Here is a 16,562-nt window from a genome sequence, read left to right on the forward strand (position 1 = left end):
TGCTAATAGAAGATAGAAAAAAATAGAATAGTGACCTTTACCAGTGCTGTTTCTGTGCTATGATGTACTCTAAATCCTGACAGGAAATCTATCTATCTATATATCCTTCTTTCTTTCTTTCTTTCTTTCTTTCTTTCTTTCAATGAACTCCGTAACAAATTGTTTTTGTGTTCTTCTGTTCTTTTCTCTCTTCTCATTCCACTCACCCCGACCGCTCGAGGCAGATGGCTGTCCACTATGAGCCTGGTTCTGCTGGAGGTTTCTTCCTCTAAACTGAGTTTTTCCTCTCTACTGTCGCCTAACGTTTTCTCAAGTGGGATTGTTGGGTTTTCTCTATAATTTTTTGTATAATTATTCTCTGTAAGGTCTTAAACCTTACACTGTAAAGTGCCTTGAGATAACTTCAGTTTTGAATTGGCGCTATACAAATAAAACTGAATTGAATTGAATTGAATTGAATTGAATTGAATTGAATTGAATTGAATTGAATTGAATTGAATTGAATTGAATGTTTGACCACGCTGAGGTACTTGGTAACTATGGGCCCTGTTTTTTTTTTTAAATATCATCCTCTTCAGGAACTATAAGAACTGATTTCCTAAATCTACTTTACTGGTGGCAGTTTCTACTTTTCTTCTACTGCTCTGGATCCTGTCAGTTCCAAAATACCTGATTCCCATTTTTTTACCCTTACATACAAATTCTTAAAAACCATCCATTGAGTTTTCTCTGCTGATGTATCCTGTGGATTATTTATCTGGGGGATGTTCTGAATCAACGAGACCCATAAATTCATGAGACCATGACTCACAGAATGAAAGACAGAGCAATTTTCTTAAGCACCTTGGTTTTTTGTTTTCTGTGTGCCTTGTATGTTTATGTGTGGTTTATGTTATGGATGCACACAACACATGGCTCAGGTCAAAGACTGAACAAAGGGAGGAAGCCGGTACATATAACTGAACTTCTACTGAGCAGCAACAACCAATGTGACATTAATACCTTAGTAAACTCATAATGACCGGCCATCCAAGTAAAGAGTCTCCTCCCACAATGCTTCACTATTGGGATGATGTTTTTATGTTGGTTTGCACCATCCTTTGTATGCTACATAAACCAAAACCCGTGCAAACTATGTATAACCTATGGAAACTGACTCAAACTGATTCCTAGTACAAAATCTGGTTAAATTGCTCTTGAGGAACTATGAACTTACTTAAAACTACTCTAAAGTGCCAGTCTATGGCTACCTTTAGTTGCCCTTTTACAAAGCATTTGGAAAAGGAAAACTTTTTCCTGCATTTTTCACACTTGCACACCTGTAAATAGAAACGATATTGTTGTCTATTAAATTCTGACTAAATCTGATTGATTTGAATGCAAAGAGCATTAAAATAAAATAAAAAATTAAAGAGGGAGTTGACTTTTATTCTGTCTGTCATGGCTTAAAACTCTATTCTCTACTGACGTTACAGTTTGTACAAGTACAGTGCAGCAAATGACAACAATGTTTTTTTGGACAAACTAACGTATGCAACAGGAAACACACCTTCACAAAAAATATCTTGTGTCTCTTTTCAGTTACTCCACAGTTTCTTTCTACAGTACGTTGGTCTGACAGGAGTGAGGCTGCAGGATCTCAAAGGTAACAATGACTTTTCACAGATTTTCTAAACCAGGGGTAGAAAAAGGCATAAATCAAAGGGTTTAGACAGGAGTTCAGCAATAACAAAAAATTTATAAAAGTGTTCGTTGAAGAAGCCATTATGAGCTCAGAACCAGAAAGAGAGACACAAAAATATGGACAGTAACACATGAGAAACACAGCAACAACCACACCAAGAGTCCTGGCTGCTTTCAGCTCTGATTTCTTCACAGTTACAGTCACTGAACGCTGCAGTTTGACAGCTGCAATGTGGGAGCGCATGGAACGAGCCTGAGACACAGCCACCACAAACACTCTCATATACAGAATGATGATGGAGGAAATGGGGATGATAAAACCTAAGACAAGATGAAGAGCTCCCATTATATTAATCACACATTCTCCATAGCAGGAGTTATACCTGCCTGGTTGTTTTAAGTTATCATAGAAAATCATAAAGCTATAAAAAACACAGTACAACCAAGCCAGGAGAACAAATATTTGAACTCTGTTTTGAGTGATTTTGGTGGAGTAACGCAGAGGGTCACAGATAGCAACATAACGGTCGACTGATATTAGCAACATGTTTGCTACTGAGGCAGAGACAGTCATAAAGCCTAACAAAAAATACAGAGTACAGAGCAGATCACCCAGGAGCCAACAGGGTTCTGTTAAGAGAATTTGAAACGGCATCACAATAAGACCCACGAGTAAATCAGAGACAGCCAGAGAGAGAAGGAGGAGGTTTGTTGGGGTGTGGAGCTGCCTGGAGGGAGAGAAAATCAAATCAATGTGAAAATTGTAAAGAATCACAATATCAGCCATAGAAAAGTTTCTTCAAAACAATAATAATGACAATAATACCAGTTAAAATAAGTCTCATTTAAACATCAGAATATAATGCTCAGACATCACAATCAAGATTACTATAACAATATATTAATAACACAACATGTATCTGTGCCTGAAGTGGGAGATGGAGATGATGACCAGCAGGTTGAGAAACACAGTGAGCAGAGACACAGAGGACATCAGAGTGTAAGTGATCACTGCTTCAGAGTGAGAACGTTTGTGCTTCTTGCAGGAGGTGTTGAGGAGTTGTGGAAAACAGAGTTCAGCTTCCTCCATTGTCTCCATCATCAGAGAGAAAGAGACAGGAAGACACTGAATCCTGGCAGTTTTCTCAGCAAAGTTCTCATACAGCTGTTTTCTCTCTCTCCTCCTTCTCCCTCTTCCCTCCCATCCTGCCGTTCATTCTCTCTCTGACACTGATCTACTTCCTCCCTCGTGCTGTGTGTCAAACTCTGTCATCTGTCTTTTTCACCCTTTGGTTTCTTTTTTTCTTCTGTGGTGTTTTGTTTTCACTTATTCTGATTCATGAATTCACACAGTCCAAAAAGTATTCTTCTTTGTTTCAATGAACTCTGACATTCAGCAGTAGAAACATCTCTCTATTATCTGAACAAGTCCTGACCAGTTCCAGTTCCAAAGCGCCAATATTATGGTGACAATAGGAGTGAAGTTATGAAGGTTCATAACTCACTCCTACTCCTAAAGGCAGGACCAACACTGAATCACTCAATGTTTGACCACTCTGAGGTACTTAATAACTACATGCCCTGTTTTTTTTAATATCCTCCTCTTCAGGAACTATAAGAACTGATTTCCTAAATCTACTTTACTAATGGCAGTTTCTTCTTTTCTTCTACTGCTCTGGATCCTGTCAGTTCCAAATGACTTGATGCCCATAATTGCCACAAATTCTTAAAAACCATCCGTTGAGTTTTCTCTGCTGATGGATACTGCGAGATTTTACATCTGGTGGATGTGCTGAAGTAACGAGACCTATAAATTCACGAGACCATGATCCACAGAATGAAAGACAGAGCAATTTATAGCTGGGAAACTATTCATCTGGGCTTTAAACAAGAGTGGTGAATTAGCAGGTGAGTTCGCAAAAGAGGGGTTACTGCAGCAGTAGCATACTTCCAGGGGAAATATGTTGACACATCCAGAGTTTGGAAACAGTAGACATCAAGTTGTGGAGGAGCTTAGTCTCCTGTTTGACCTTACAGATGTCTTCTTTCAGCTTATGGTTCAAAGAAATGCATGGTCACTGAGAGGCAGCAAAGAGCAGAAAGGCGGGGCCCAGACTCTATTGCCAGTGTTGCACCAATTCAGAGGTTTTGTCTCTTAAGGGCCTCAGCAGGATTAAGAGAGCTTTTCACACACCCCAGTCCTCAGCATTGGTCAGTTCCTGTGTTTCAGCAATGCCTGTGCCAACAGACAGTTTATCACAGCAAGAATTAAGTAATTGCAACGCTGTTGTCACTCCAGAAAATAACTTTGTACAGTAAAAGAAGTGTTCAATGGACTTTTGGAGCTCTCCCTCCTCCCCTAGTTCATCCTTAGCATGACGTTTAAGGGTATAGAAGGCACAACTGGGGCTACAGGTTATTTCACAAGGTAACACTTGCCATCCATAGGCTAATAGGTTCTAGGTAAGTGTAGGATTAGGCAGTTGAAAACACTGATTATGTCTCCAGGTGTTGTTCTTATGATGCAGACTTGTTTCACACCCTGAAAGTATTTCAGTAAAGATATAACTCAACACAAATAACATATATTCTGTAAAATGGAAGCATATTATAAGTTGCTTCTATAATAAACGAATCCTCCCTGCACTAATGTCCCACCTTTCTTATATTATGCATTTTATTATCTCATTCACTGGCTTTGTTGCAGCAGTGAAACCACAGTTGCATGTCTATCAGCCACTTCTTTCCTTTTAATCTCGTCCATGGGCCGAGACCAAAGCCACTGAGTTCATGCTGTACCTGCCCTAATACTTATTATATTGCCATGTATTGTATGGGTATAACATCGCTCAAACTGAGTTACTGAGTTAAGTAAGTTCAACTTAATTATTATATCATATTAATCATTTAAATTATTCTCATTTGTTATATATTTTTTTATTAAACAATAGTTCTACTTAAAAAAAAAAAATCTTGTGGACAACCAGCTGCATTTTAGGCACCAAGGGTTAGAGGTTCAGTGTCTTGTGGGGCAGGAATCAGGGTAACTGGGAGATGACTGTCTTGGCAACGGCATCAAAGTTAAATCAGTAATTTACTTAAATTTATCAAGTGACAAGTTGATCTTAAATGTAAAATGTAAATTTTAGTATGTACAGTATATGACCCATATTAGAGAGATTAGATGGCTCTGTAGCTCAATTCACTGATCCCCTCTGCTGGCAGGAAACTGCAAGAAAGTGAAATAATGTTTGAGTAAATTCTGACTAAATCACACTATATTGATATTTCAACACTGGGAAATGCTTTTGAAAACAAAATAAAAAAATACCAATCTCTTAAATTATATAATATTTTAAAAGATAGTTTTATATATTTTAAAGATTGCTAAGATCAAAAGATGTCCAACTGGAATTCAGCAAATACTTCAACGAACAAAAAAGGACATAATTTTACTAAATCAATTAAACAAATATGCAAATAATATTGCTGAGGGCCTTTTATTTCCGCAAAAAACATTTTTCTATTAATAGAAAACACATCACAAATCACTCCACATTCTCTTTCTACAGTATGTTGGTCTGACAGGAGTGAGGCTGCAGGATCTGAAGGGTAACAATGATTTTCACAGATTTTCTAAACCAGGGGTAGAGTAAGGCGTAAATTCCAGGGTTTAGACAGGAGTTCAGCAATAACAAAAAATTTATAAAAGAGTTAGTTGAAGAAGCCATTATGAGCTCAGAACCAGAGAGAGAGATACAATAATATGGACAGTAACACATGAGAAACACAGCAACAACCACACCAAGAGTCCTGGCTGCTTTCAGCTCGGATTTCTTCACAGTTACAGTCACTGAACGCTGCAGTTTGACAGCTGCAATGTGGGAGCGCATGGAACGAGCCTGAGACACAGCAACTACAAACACTCTCATATACAGAATGATGATGGAGGAAATGGGGATAATAAAACTTATCACAATGTGAACAACTCCAGTTATGTTAATCACGCATTCTCCATAACAGGAGTTGTACCTGCCCGGTTGTTTAAGGTTATCAAATAAAATCATAAAGCTGTAGACAACAGCACAACCCCAACACACAAAAACATACACTTGAACTGTCTTCGGAGTGAATTTGGTGGGGTAATGCAGAGGGTCACAGATAGCAACATAACGGTCGACTGATATCAGCAACATGTTTACTGTTGAGGCAGGGACAGTGATAAACCCTAAAAAAAAACACAGAACACAGACCAGGTCACCCAGGAGCCAGCAGGGTTCTGTTAAGAGGATTTGAAACGGCATCACAATGAGACCCACGAGTAAATCTGAGACAGCCAGAGAAAGAAGGAGCAGGTTTGTAGGGGTGTGGAGCTGCCTGGAGTGAGAAAATAGTCACTGTAAATACCATTAAAGGTCATTAGCAACAAATAGGAAACTGCTTTTTTGAAAATCGATACAGTACAAGAGTGTCACCAAATCACCAGGATATAATACTCAGAAAACACTTAATACATATAACATGACTACAACAAGATATTAAAAAGGTAAAACATGTATCTGTGCCTGAAGTGCGAGATGGAGATGATGACCAGCAGGTTGAGAGAGACAGTGAGCAGAGACACAGAGGACATCAGAGTGTAAGTCAGCACTGCTTCAGGGTGAGGCAGCATGTGCTTCTTGCAGGAGGTGTTGAGGAGCTGTGGAAAACAGAGTTCAGCTTCCTCCACAGACTCCATCATCAGAAAGGAGGAGGAGAGAAGAAGCTGACTAACCCTTCTCATATAACCAAATCTATATGAGATGGGGTTACACCAATTCAGAGGTTTTGCCTCATGAGGTCATCAGCAGGATTCAGAAAGCTTTTCATACGCCCCCCATCCTCAGCATTTGTCAGTTCCTGTGTTTCAGCAATGCCTGTGCTAACAAACAGTTTATCATGGCAAAGACCAGAGTAAAGCAATTGCAACACTTTTGTCACTGCAGAAAATAATTTTGTAAAGGGCCAATGTGATCCTTTTCCTGACAAGTGTAGCCAGTTTTGCACCACTGAGGGGCGCACCAAGTTCAAGTCACAGAATCAGAATCAGAATCAGAATCAGAAGCCTTTATTGTCATTGTACAAGAATACAAAGAAATTGTAGCAGCCTTGGAGTGGTGGTACTATAAATCTAAATCTAAGTATGTACAAGTAATCAAATAAAAATAAATGTGCAGTAAATAGGAACATAGTGCAAAAACAGGCAGGTAAGTGTCCTTCAGGGAGGGGAGAGGGCAGCCGATGGTCCTCTGCGCAGTCTTTACCACTCTCTGGAGCCTCTGCCGCTCGCTCTGCTTGAGCAGTAGAGGGTTACCAGCAGCTTCTGATCTACATTGTTCTTCCTGAGCCCTCTCAAGGAGTACAGGTGCTGCTGTGCCTTCTTGATGACGGTCTTGGTGTTGATGGACCAAGTGAGGTCAGCCAAGATGGTGGCATCCAGGAGGGTGAAGCTGTGGACCCTCTCCACGCAGTCACCGTTGATGTAGAGTGGCGCTGGGCCTACTCTGTGCTTCCTGAAGTCCAGGATGATCTCCTTGGTCTTAGTGGTGTTCAGGATGAGGTTGTTAGCCTGACACACCACACAGACAGTTTCGGGACTTCATCTCTGTTGGCAGACTTGTCACCCCTAGAGGACTCAGCACACATCGCTGTGGGAAGCCTGTGCTCAGCATCTGGGTGGTGGAGAGCTGGGGTCCTAATTTAACAGTCCTTGATCCAGGAACAGATGAGTGGATGTAGTCCTAGGTCGGACAATTTCCTGACCAGGATGTCAGGAATGATTGTATTAAAGGCTGAGCTGTAGTCTACAAAGAGCACCATAGCATAGGTGTCTCTTTTTTCCAGGTAGCTCAGGGTGATGGACATGGGTCCTCAGTCCATCTGTTCGCTTCGTAAGTGAACTGGTGGGGTCGAGGGTTGGAGAGAGGTAGTCTTTTATGTGTCCTAGGAATAAGCGTTTCAGGTACTTGGTGATGACAGTGGTGAGTGCAACTGGACGGTAGTCAGTGAAGCAGGCTGTGGAAGACTTTTTGGGTATGGGAATAATGGTGGATGACTTCAGACAGGCGTGGATGAAAGCCTGTTCCAGAGACAGGTTGAAAAGTTTTGTGAAGACCGGGGAGAGCTGGTCAGCACAGGCCCTTCCCAGGAACACCATTGGGCCCAGCTGCTTTCCTAGAGTTCACTCTGCTAAACATCCGTACCACGTCCTGTGCCTGCACAGTCAGTGGCTTGAAGCTGGGAACAGATTGAGGTAGAGGTGGTGTGATTGCAGACGGCAGTGGTGTAGTCTCAAAACGCGAGAAGAACGTGGTCAGCTTTTCCCCCAGCACAGCGCTGGAGTGTGCAGCTGTGCTGGTCTGTCCCCTGAAGTTGGTTACCTGCTGTAGACCCTGCCAAATCTGGTGAGGTTTGTTGTTGGAGAGGTGGTCCTCTATTTTCCTCCTGTGATTCAGCTTGGCCCTTCTGATCCTCTCTTCAGGTCATCTCCAGCAGCACTGTACAGTTTTTTGTCATCTGACCTGAAGGCAGTATTACAGCCTTTTAGGAGTAGCCTGACATCACTGGTGAGAGTTTTATCTTTTTGGTGCAACTCTGGATCTTGCCTGACAAATGCCACGGATACTTGGTCATGCTGGTCTTCAGAACAAAGATAAGCCACTGATCTTTAGGCCCTCGCTAAAGAATTGCAGAACACGTGCAGCTCTCTGTATACGGTTTCCTGGTCAAGGTATACGAGTTTAAAGCATATGTTATATTTACCAGAGGGAGAAGGATGAGCTAATTTTTACAGGCAATCCAATGCCATTCCATTTTTAGCCAACAAAACCTTGCTGTGTTTGCGCTTGCAAGCATCTTGCAAGACAGAAAACCTGGAAGCATCAACCATGTAGGAAATGTAACATATACTTATACCCCAGGAGATCTGTGTGAGAGAGCCATAATTCACCTGACTCAAAATGGGCTGATGAAGCCAAGTTGGATAAAAATAGGGCATTAACTGTCCACTGGCAAATCTCAAGTTCCATTAGAACTGGTCTTCTTAAGGACTGATGCGGTAGTTGTTGTAATTTGTGTTTGTATCAATGTTTTGTTTGTATTATTGTTGTAAACCCTTTGATAATAAACCCAAGAATACTTAACAATAATGAGGTAAAAAAACAACCCAGAGTGTTGTTAACTAAACTATATCAGGCTTTTTGGAAAGAACACACAGCACTACATGTGTCGTAAAAAGGTCACTGCGTATCTTCATGAAAACATAATAATAATGAATAATTTGTTGATCCCCTTGGGAAAATTGTGGGTGGACAGCTACCAGATATTATGTCAGCGCTACACTACAGGGTTTCGGTGTCTTGTCCAGAAACAGCTCAGCAAGTAACCCTGAGCCTAGTTCTGCTGGAGGTTTCTTCCTCTAGAGGGAGTTTTTCCTCTCTGCTGTTTGCCTAGTGGTTGCTCAACTTGATCTTGTTGGGCTACATGTTTTTTTGTCTCTCTTGTGATGCACTTTGTAACACTTAGAAATGTGCTCTATAAATACATTTATTCCCACCTATAATTGTTTTTGTTTTTTTTATCCTACTTAAAGTTACAAACCACACCTTTGCAGAGCTACTTGATCCTATTTATTCGTATTAAAACATTGTCAGTATAATTAACATGATGTGACTAGTAAAACTGACAATAATGGTTCCTGCTTGCGTAAAGATGTAGTAAATGTGACTCTTTTGAATATCCTGTAATAGCAAAGATTATTACTAGTATTAAACAGTAGAGTAAACAGTATTTGGCTGAGTACAGACAGTGGCCACAGAAAGAACTTTAATAAACACACAGTTTAGGGAATGCACTCACAATAATTTTCACACTAATGGAAATAATTTTCCGTGAATGTTGTGAGGGAAGGCATCACTGCAACAAAAGTGTGTTATCTACTGATTTCAATAGAAAGTCACTAAAAAAGGCAAGAAATTGCTAGATGATGTCACAGTCTAATGTGCTTAGTAATATACATAAAAAAACAATGAAAGAAATAATTCAAATGACCTAGATAAATATAGTAGATCTTCTAGTAGTTTTTCATTTGTTGTCTGTGTATAAATTGACCCAAAGTCACAAAATTCTGTAAACACAATGTTTGTAAGATGATAAAACATAAATAGTCCTGATCTATTGTGTATTTATTGAACACACTCATTAAACATACACAGTTATAGTGGAAAAAAATAATTAAACAGTGCTTTAATAACTGGCTTGATGACCTCAAATATCCAGAGTTTTCCTTTGTACATCTAGCAGCCACTTCTTTCCTTTGAATCGTGTTACCATGCCTTATCATGCAACAATAACTATTTATAATGCTGTTATGATTTATAATGGGTATTATGTAGCATGTACAGTTTATAAATCACAATGAAGTGAGGATGTGGCTCTGTAGCCCAGTCTACTGACACAGTTGTGGAGTTAATTCCAAGTAAATCAGAATTTCAAATGAAAACTATGTTTTCTTTTATTCTCTCTGTTACAGTACAGAGAAAACGGTATATATTAAACTATATTTTAATACTTATTCTGTTATTGTGTAGAAGTGGACTGCACCTTTTACTGGAACAGGCAGAGTTAAATTTGTGCAAAATCAATAAAACAAATAAACTTTCTACAACAACATGACTTTTTACTTTAGACTGAGTGCTGTTCATGTCTTGCAACATCAATAACGCCTTTTCACAGAAAATATGTGTCTCTTTTCAGTCACTCCACAGTTTCTCTCTACAGTACATTGGTCTGACAGGTGTGAGGCTGCAGTATGTCAATGGTAACAATGACCTTTACTGATTTTCTGAACCAGGGGTAAAAAAAGGCATAAATCAAAGGGTTTAGACAGGAGTTCATCAATAACAAAAAATTATAAAAGTGTTAGTTGAAGAAGCCATTATGAGCTCAGAACCAGAGAGAAAGGCACAAAAATATGGACAGTAACACAGGAGAAACACTGCAACAACCACACCAAGAGTTCTGGCTGCTTTCAGCTCTGATTTCTTCACAGTTACAGTCACTGAACGCTGCAGTTTGACAGCTGCAATGTGGGAGCGCATGGAACGAGCCTGAGACACAGCCACCACAAACACTCTCATATACAGAATGATAATGGAGGAAATGGGGATGATAAAACCTAAGTTAAGATCGATAGCTCCAATTTTACGTGACTTTTTATTGCAGACTGTTCATTTCTTGCAGCAGCAATAACGTTTGTCTTTTCACAGAACATGTCAGATGTCTCTTTTCTCTCTACAGTATGTTCTAATGGGTTTGATGTACCTCAAGCTGTATGTACAGTATATAAACAATATTAAAGCTATGATGTTGTTCTTTTACCCAATTCACTGATGACTTTCATTTTATTTTACCTTGTTATGGGAAAGAAAACTATAAAATGTAAAATATATATTTTTGAAAATTACTTAACTGAAAACATCATGTTTCACTTTTCAGTTCTCAGTATATTGGTCTGATAGGAGTAAGGCTGCAGTATCTCAAGCGTAATAATGATTTTCACAGATTTTCTAAACCAGGGGTAAAAAAAGGCATAAATCAAAGGGTTTAGACAGGAGTTCAATAAAAACAAAAAATTAACAAAGGTACTAGTTGAAGAGGCTATTATGATGTCATAGCCAGCAAAAGAAACACAATAATATGGAGAGTAACACATGAGAAACACAGCAACAACCACGCCAAGAGTCCTGGCTGCTTTCAGCTCTGATTTCTTCACAGTTACAGTCACTGAACGCTGCAGTTTGACAGCTGCAATGTGGGAGCGCATGGAACGAGCCTGAGACACAGCCACTACAAACACTCTCATATATAGAATAACAACTATATTGGTAGAGATGAAGCATTTCACAATGTGAACAGGTCCAAATATGTTATTCACACATTCTCCATAACAGGAGTTATACCTGCCTGGTTGTTTCAGGTTATCAAGTAAAATCAGACAACTGTAGACAACAGCACAACACCAACACAGGACAATATAGATTTGAACCATCTTTGGAGTGAATTTGGTGGAGTAACGTAGAGGGTCACAGATAGCAACATAACGGTCGACTGATATCAGCACCATGTTTAAAACGGAGGCACAGACAGTGATGAAGCCTAATAGAAAATACAGAGTACATATGACATCACCCAGGAACCAGCAGGGTTCATTTAAGAGGATTTGAAACGGTACTACGACAAGGCCCACCAGTAAGTCTGAGACAGCCAGAGAGAGAAGGAGGAGGTTGGTGGGAGTGTGGAGCTGCCTGGAGGAAGAAAATAGTTACTGTAAATAATATGAGAAGTCAGAGCATTAGCGACACATAGGAAAATGCATTTTGAAAATAGAGACAGTACAAGAGTGTCACCAAATCACCAGGATATAATGCTCAGAAAACACTTTATAACTTATAACATGACTACAACAAGATATTAAAAAGGTAAAACATGTTTCTGTGCCTGAAGTGGGAGATGGAGATGATGACCAGTAGGTTGAGAACCACAGTGAGCAGAGCGATGGAGGACATCAGAGTGTAAAGAAGCATTGACTCAGCGTGAGGACGTGTGCGTTTCTTGCAGGAGGTGTTGAGTTGTGGAAAACAGAGTTCAGCTTCTTCCAGTGTCTCCATCATCAGAGAGTGAAAGAGACAAGAAGCTGGATTCTGGCAGCTCTCCGACTAAAGATTTCCTCTCCTCCCTGATTTATCGTTCTCCTCCCTCCTCTTCTGTTCTCCCATCCTGCCTTTCACTCTCTCTCTCTCTGAACTTCCTCCTCTCTCATCCTATGTCTCATCATCCATGTCTTCATCACCCTATGCATTTGTTTTTCTCTCTGGTGTAACAGGTTGTTTATGTTTGGATCATTTATTTTATTCATAGCTGCTGTAATTCAATAGATTAATTCTTGTCCTAGTACTGATCATTGATATTTGTTTTGTTTTTGTTTTTTCAATTTATCTATTTATTCAGTTAAGCAGTTTTATACCGTGTCATATTGTTGTTATTCTGTGTGGTATCAATTTTTGTGTTTATCTTCCTAACATATGGTGAGCTAAAAAAAAAAGTATTAAAAGGAGAATAAGTGGTCAAACCTACAGTCTACAGTTGGAGTAGAATTTTAGTATTTATTAGTATTTATTAAATTCTTTTTTGTTATAATAGATGTGCCAAAAGCCCAAAATGTAGTAAAATATACAATGATCACACTTTTTTTATTAAGGTAACATCACTATTTAGAAAATAAAATAGAGGCCATGAATTCTAATTGATAATTAGTTTGGATTTATTAACTTAACTACTGTTTCAATCAAGTGAGAAAGATTTTCAGGAATATTTTCCCCATGAACTGCACATAAACCACATTAAAGTGATCACATCCAAGTGAAGCTCAGCTGGCTAAATTACCTCTATTGCCAATAAATGGCATAAAAATGTGACAGATGAATTTTTACACCACATGTAGTGCTGTTTGTTCTTTTCAAATTGCCTGATATATTTTTATCAGTCCACAAAACATTTTGCTAATAATGCTGCGAAGTAACCCTGTGCTCTTCAAACTTCAGGCATGCAGCAATGTTCTTTTTAGTAAGCAGCAGCTTCCTTCATGGTGTCCTGCAATAGACTCCCTGCTTGTTCAATGTTTTATCAACTGTGGACGTAGGTGTTAGCCAGTTCCAGTGATGCCTTTAAATCTTTAGCTTTTTCCATGGGCTGTTTCTTTACCTTATTAATAAGTGTTCTTGGGGTCATTATCGAAGGGTTTACAAACATTTTTCACTAGCACTGCATTTGAGCTGACAACCCCTCGAAAAGGCAGATTAGTATATTTACTTCAGTGTCTATGCTGTATCAACAAGCATCTATTCAATGTCAACTGGTTGAAAGACATATATTGCTCTAATGGATACCCTAAGAAACTTGGGAATTAATGCTCCACCACTGGGATGATGTTTTCACGTGGGTTTGTGGTTTGGTTAAAGACCACTTCACACTAAAAGAAAAAAAAGAAGATAGTCAATTTTTTAAACTAAGGTTCAATTAAGGCAGCACTACATATAATCTAAAGTATTACATCCACATCAGCTGTAGCCATATGAAATGTTATCTCTTATCATTCAGACACTCAATCTAATTCTACAGCATCCTCTCAAAGAGCTCAATGTTTCACCAAATGTATAAATTACTGTGCATCTAACCACAACCCAAGATCTGATGAAATACCCCTCTCTTGAGGATTTAATAACTCAAACTGGAAAACAGGCTCTCCTCTGTCCAACTACTTCCGTTTTGGGGGAGACTGAAGCCTTTGTTCCTTCAGCAGCTTTTCTCTGATTGTGTGATGCTTAAAACAAAACAAGTGAGTCCCTGTTGTACTACTATACTATAACATTTATTATTTATTGGGTATGTGCTTTATGATAGGTGTGATGCATGTAAAGCTGCATGTACAGTATATAAACACTACTAAAGCGATGAGTTGGCTTTTAACTAATTCACTGATGACTTTCATTTTCTTGTATCTGTAATGGCAAAGAAAACTGTAAAATGTAAAATAAATTATTTTGAAAATTGCAAACATTACTGAAAATGTCACGTTTCACTTTTCAGTTCTAAGTACGTTGGTCTGACAGGAGTGAGGCTGAAGTATCTCAAGAGTAACAATGATTTTCACTGATTTTCTAAACCAGGGGTAAAAAAAGGCATAAATCAAAGGGTTTAGACAGGAGTTCAATAAAAACAAAAAATTAACAAAGGTACTAGTTGAAGAGGCTATTATGATGTCATAGCCAGCAAAAGAAACACAATAATATGGAGAGTAACACATGAGAAACACAGCAACAACCACGCCAAGAGTCCTGGCTGCTTTCAGCTCTGATTTCTTCACAGTTACAGTCACTGAACGCTGCAGTTTGACAGCTGCAATGTGGGAGCACATGGAACGAGCCTGAGACACAGCCACCACAAACACTCTCATATACAGAATAACAATCATATTGGTAGAGATAAAGCATATCACAATGTGAACAGGTCCAAATATGTTATTCACACATTCTCCGTAGCAGGAGTTATACCTGCCTGGTTGTTTCAGGTTATCAAGTAAAATCAGACAACTGTAGACAACAGCACAACCCCAACACAGGACAATATAGATTTGAACCATCTTTGGAGTGAATTTGGTGGAGTAATGTAGAGGGTCACAGATAGCAACATAACGGTCGACTGATATCAGCACCATGTTTAAAACGGAGGCACAGACAGTGACGAAGCCTATTAGAAAATACAGAGTACATATGACATCACCCAGGAACCAGCAGGGTTCATTTAAAAGGATTTGAAACGGTACTACGACAAGGCCCACCAGTAAGTCTGAGACAGCCAGAGAGAGAAGGAGGAGGTTGGTGGGAGTGTGGAGCTGCCTGGAGGAAGAAAATAGTTACTGTAAATAATATGAGAAGTCAGAGCATTAGCGACAAATAGGAAAATGCTTTTTGAAAATAGAGACAGTATAAGAGTGTCACCAAATCACCAGGATATAATGCACAGAAAACACTTTATAACTTATAACATGACTACAACAAGATATTAAAAAGGGTAAAATGTATCTGTGCCTGAAGTGGGAGATGGAGATGATGACCAGCAGGTTGAGAACCACAGTGAGCAGAGAGATGGAGGACAGCAGAGTGTAAATGAGCATTGACTCAGCGTGAGGACGTGTGCGTTTCTTGCAGGAGGTGTTGAAGAGTTGTGGAAAACAGAGTTCAGTTTCCTCCAGTGTCTCCATCATCACAGAGACTAAAGATTTCCCTCCTCTTCTGTTCTCCCATCCTCCCTTTCACTCTCTCTCTCTCTGATCTTCCTCCTCTCTCATCCAATGTGTCATCATCTATGTCTTCATCACCCTCTGCATTCTCTCTGGTGTAACAGGTTGTTTATGTTTGGATCATTTATTTTACTCATATCTGCTCTAATTTAATAGTTTTACTCTTATCCCAGCACTGATTATACTGTTTAACAATGATATAATAATACAATATGAAATGTACAAAGTCATTTTGTTATTAGTGATGACTGGTAAACCTGTGAGATAGATTTGTTTTTTTAACTATCTATTTATTCAGTTAAGCTGTTTTATACTGTGTCATATTGTTGTTCTTCTGTGTGGTATCAATTTTTATGTTTATCGCCCTTGTAAATATCTTCATTAGATAGGGTGAGCAAAAAATCTTAATGGGACTTAAATGGTGAGCTAAAGATGTTATTAAAGTATATAAAGGACGATGTTTGGTTAAACCTACAGTCTATAGTTGTAGTATTCAATAGTATTTATTAATATTTATTATATTCCTTTCTGTTATAATACATGTGCCAGAAGCTCAAACTGTAGTATAATATGCAAATATACTTTTTTATTATGGTAACATCTCTATTTAGAAAATAAAATAGAGGCCATGAATTCTAATTGATATTTAGTTTGGATTAATTAACTTAACTACTGTTTCAATCAAGTGAGAAGGATTTTCAGGAATATTTTCCCCATGAACTGCACATAAACCACATTAAAGTGATCACGTCCAAGTGAAGCTCAGCTGCCTAAATTACCTCTGTCGCCAATAAATGACATAAAAATGTGACACAGATGTATTCTGACTAATTAGGATTTAATCACACTGGAATATTAGAAAATACAATTTAAATAATATGGTATGGTAATAATAGTATGGTAAGAAAAATATATATTAAACTCTATACAACTAGTGGTGGAGTAAATTCCAAGTAAATCAGAATTTCAAATGAAAAATATG

General features: G+C 38.7%; 2 protein-coding genes across 2 annotated transcripts; both read right to left on the minus strand.

The window, feature by feature from the left end:
* Positions 1-5,249: 5,249 nt before the first annotated feature.
* On the minus strand, positions 5,250-6,424 carry LOC113166842 (trace amine-associated receptor 13c-like). Its single transcript, XM_026367018.1, has 2 exons — positions 6,249-6,424; positions 5,250-6,060 (listed from the first exon to the last, which is right to left on the minus strand). Exons 1-2 carry the CDS (start codon positions 6,422-6,424, stop codon positions 5,250-5,252), a joined length of 987 nt encoding a protein of 328 aa, XP_026222803.1.
* Positions 6,425-11,206: 4,782 nt separating this feature from the next.
* Positions 11,207-12,359, minus strand: LOC113167130 (trace amine-associated receptor 13c-like; the record flags this gene model as incomplete). The annotated part of the gene is made up of 2 exons (XM_026367532.1): positions 11,207-12,026; positions 12,220-12,359. Coding segments are annotated over 2 exons (960 nt in total), but the record flags the coding sequence as incomplete, so codon positions are not given.
* Between the last annotated feature and the right edge of the window lie 4,203 nt (positions 12,360-16,562).

The sequence above is a fragment of the Anabas testudineus genome, chromosome 7, assembly GCF_900324465.2.
Source record: "Anabas testudineus chromosome 7, fAnaTes1.2, whole genome shotgun sequence".
NCBI lineage: Eukaryota > Metazoa > Chordata > Actinopteri > Anabantiformes > Anabantidae > Anabas > Anabas testudineus.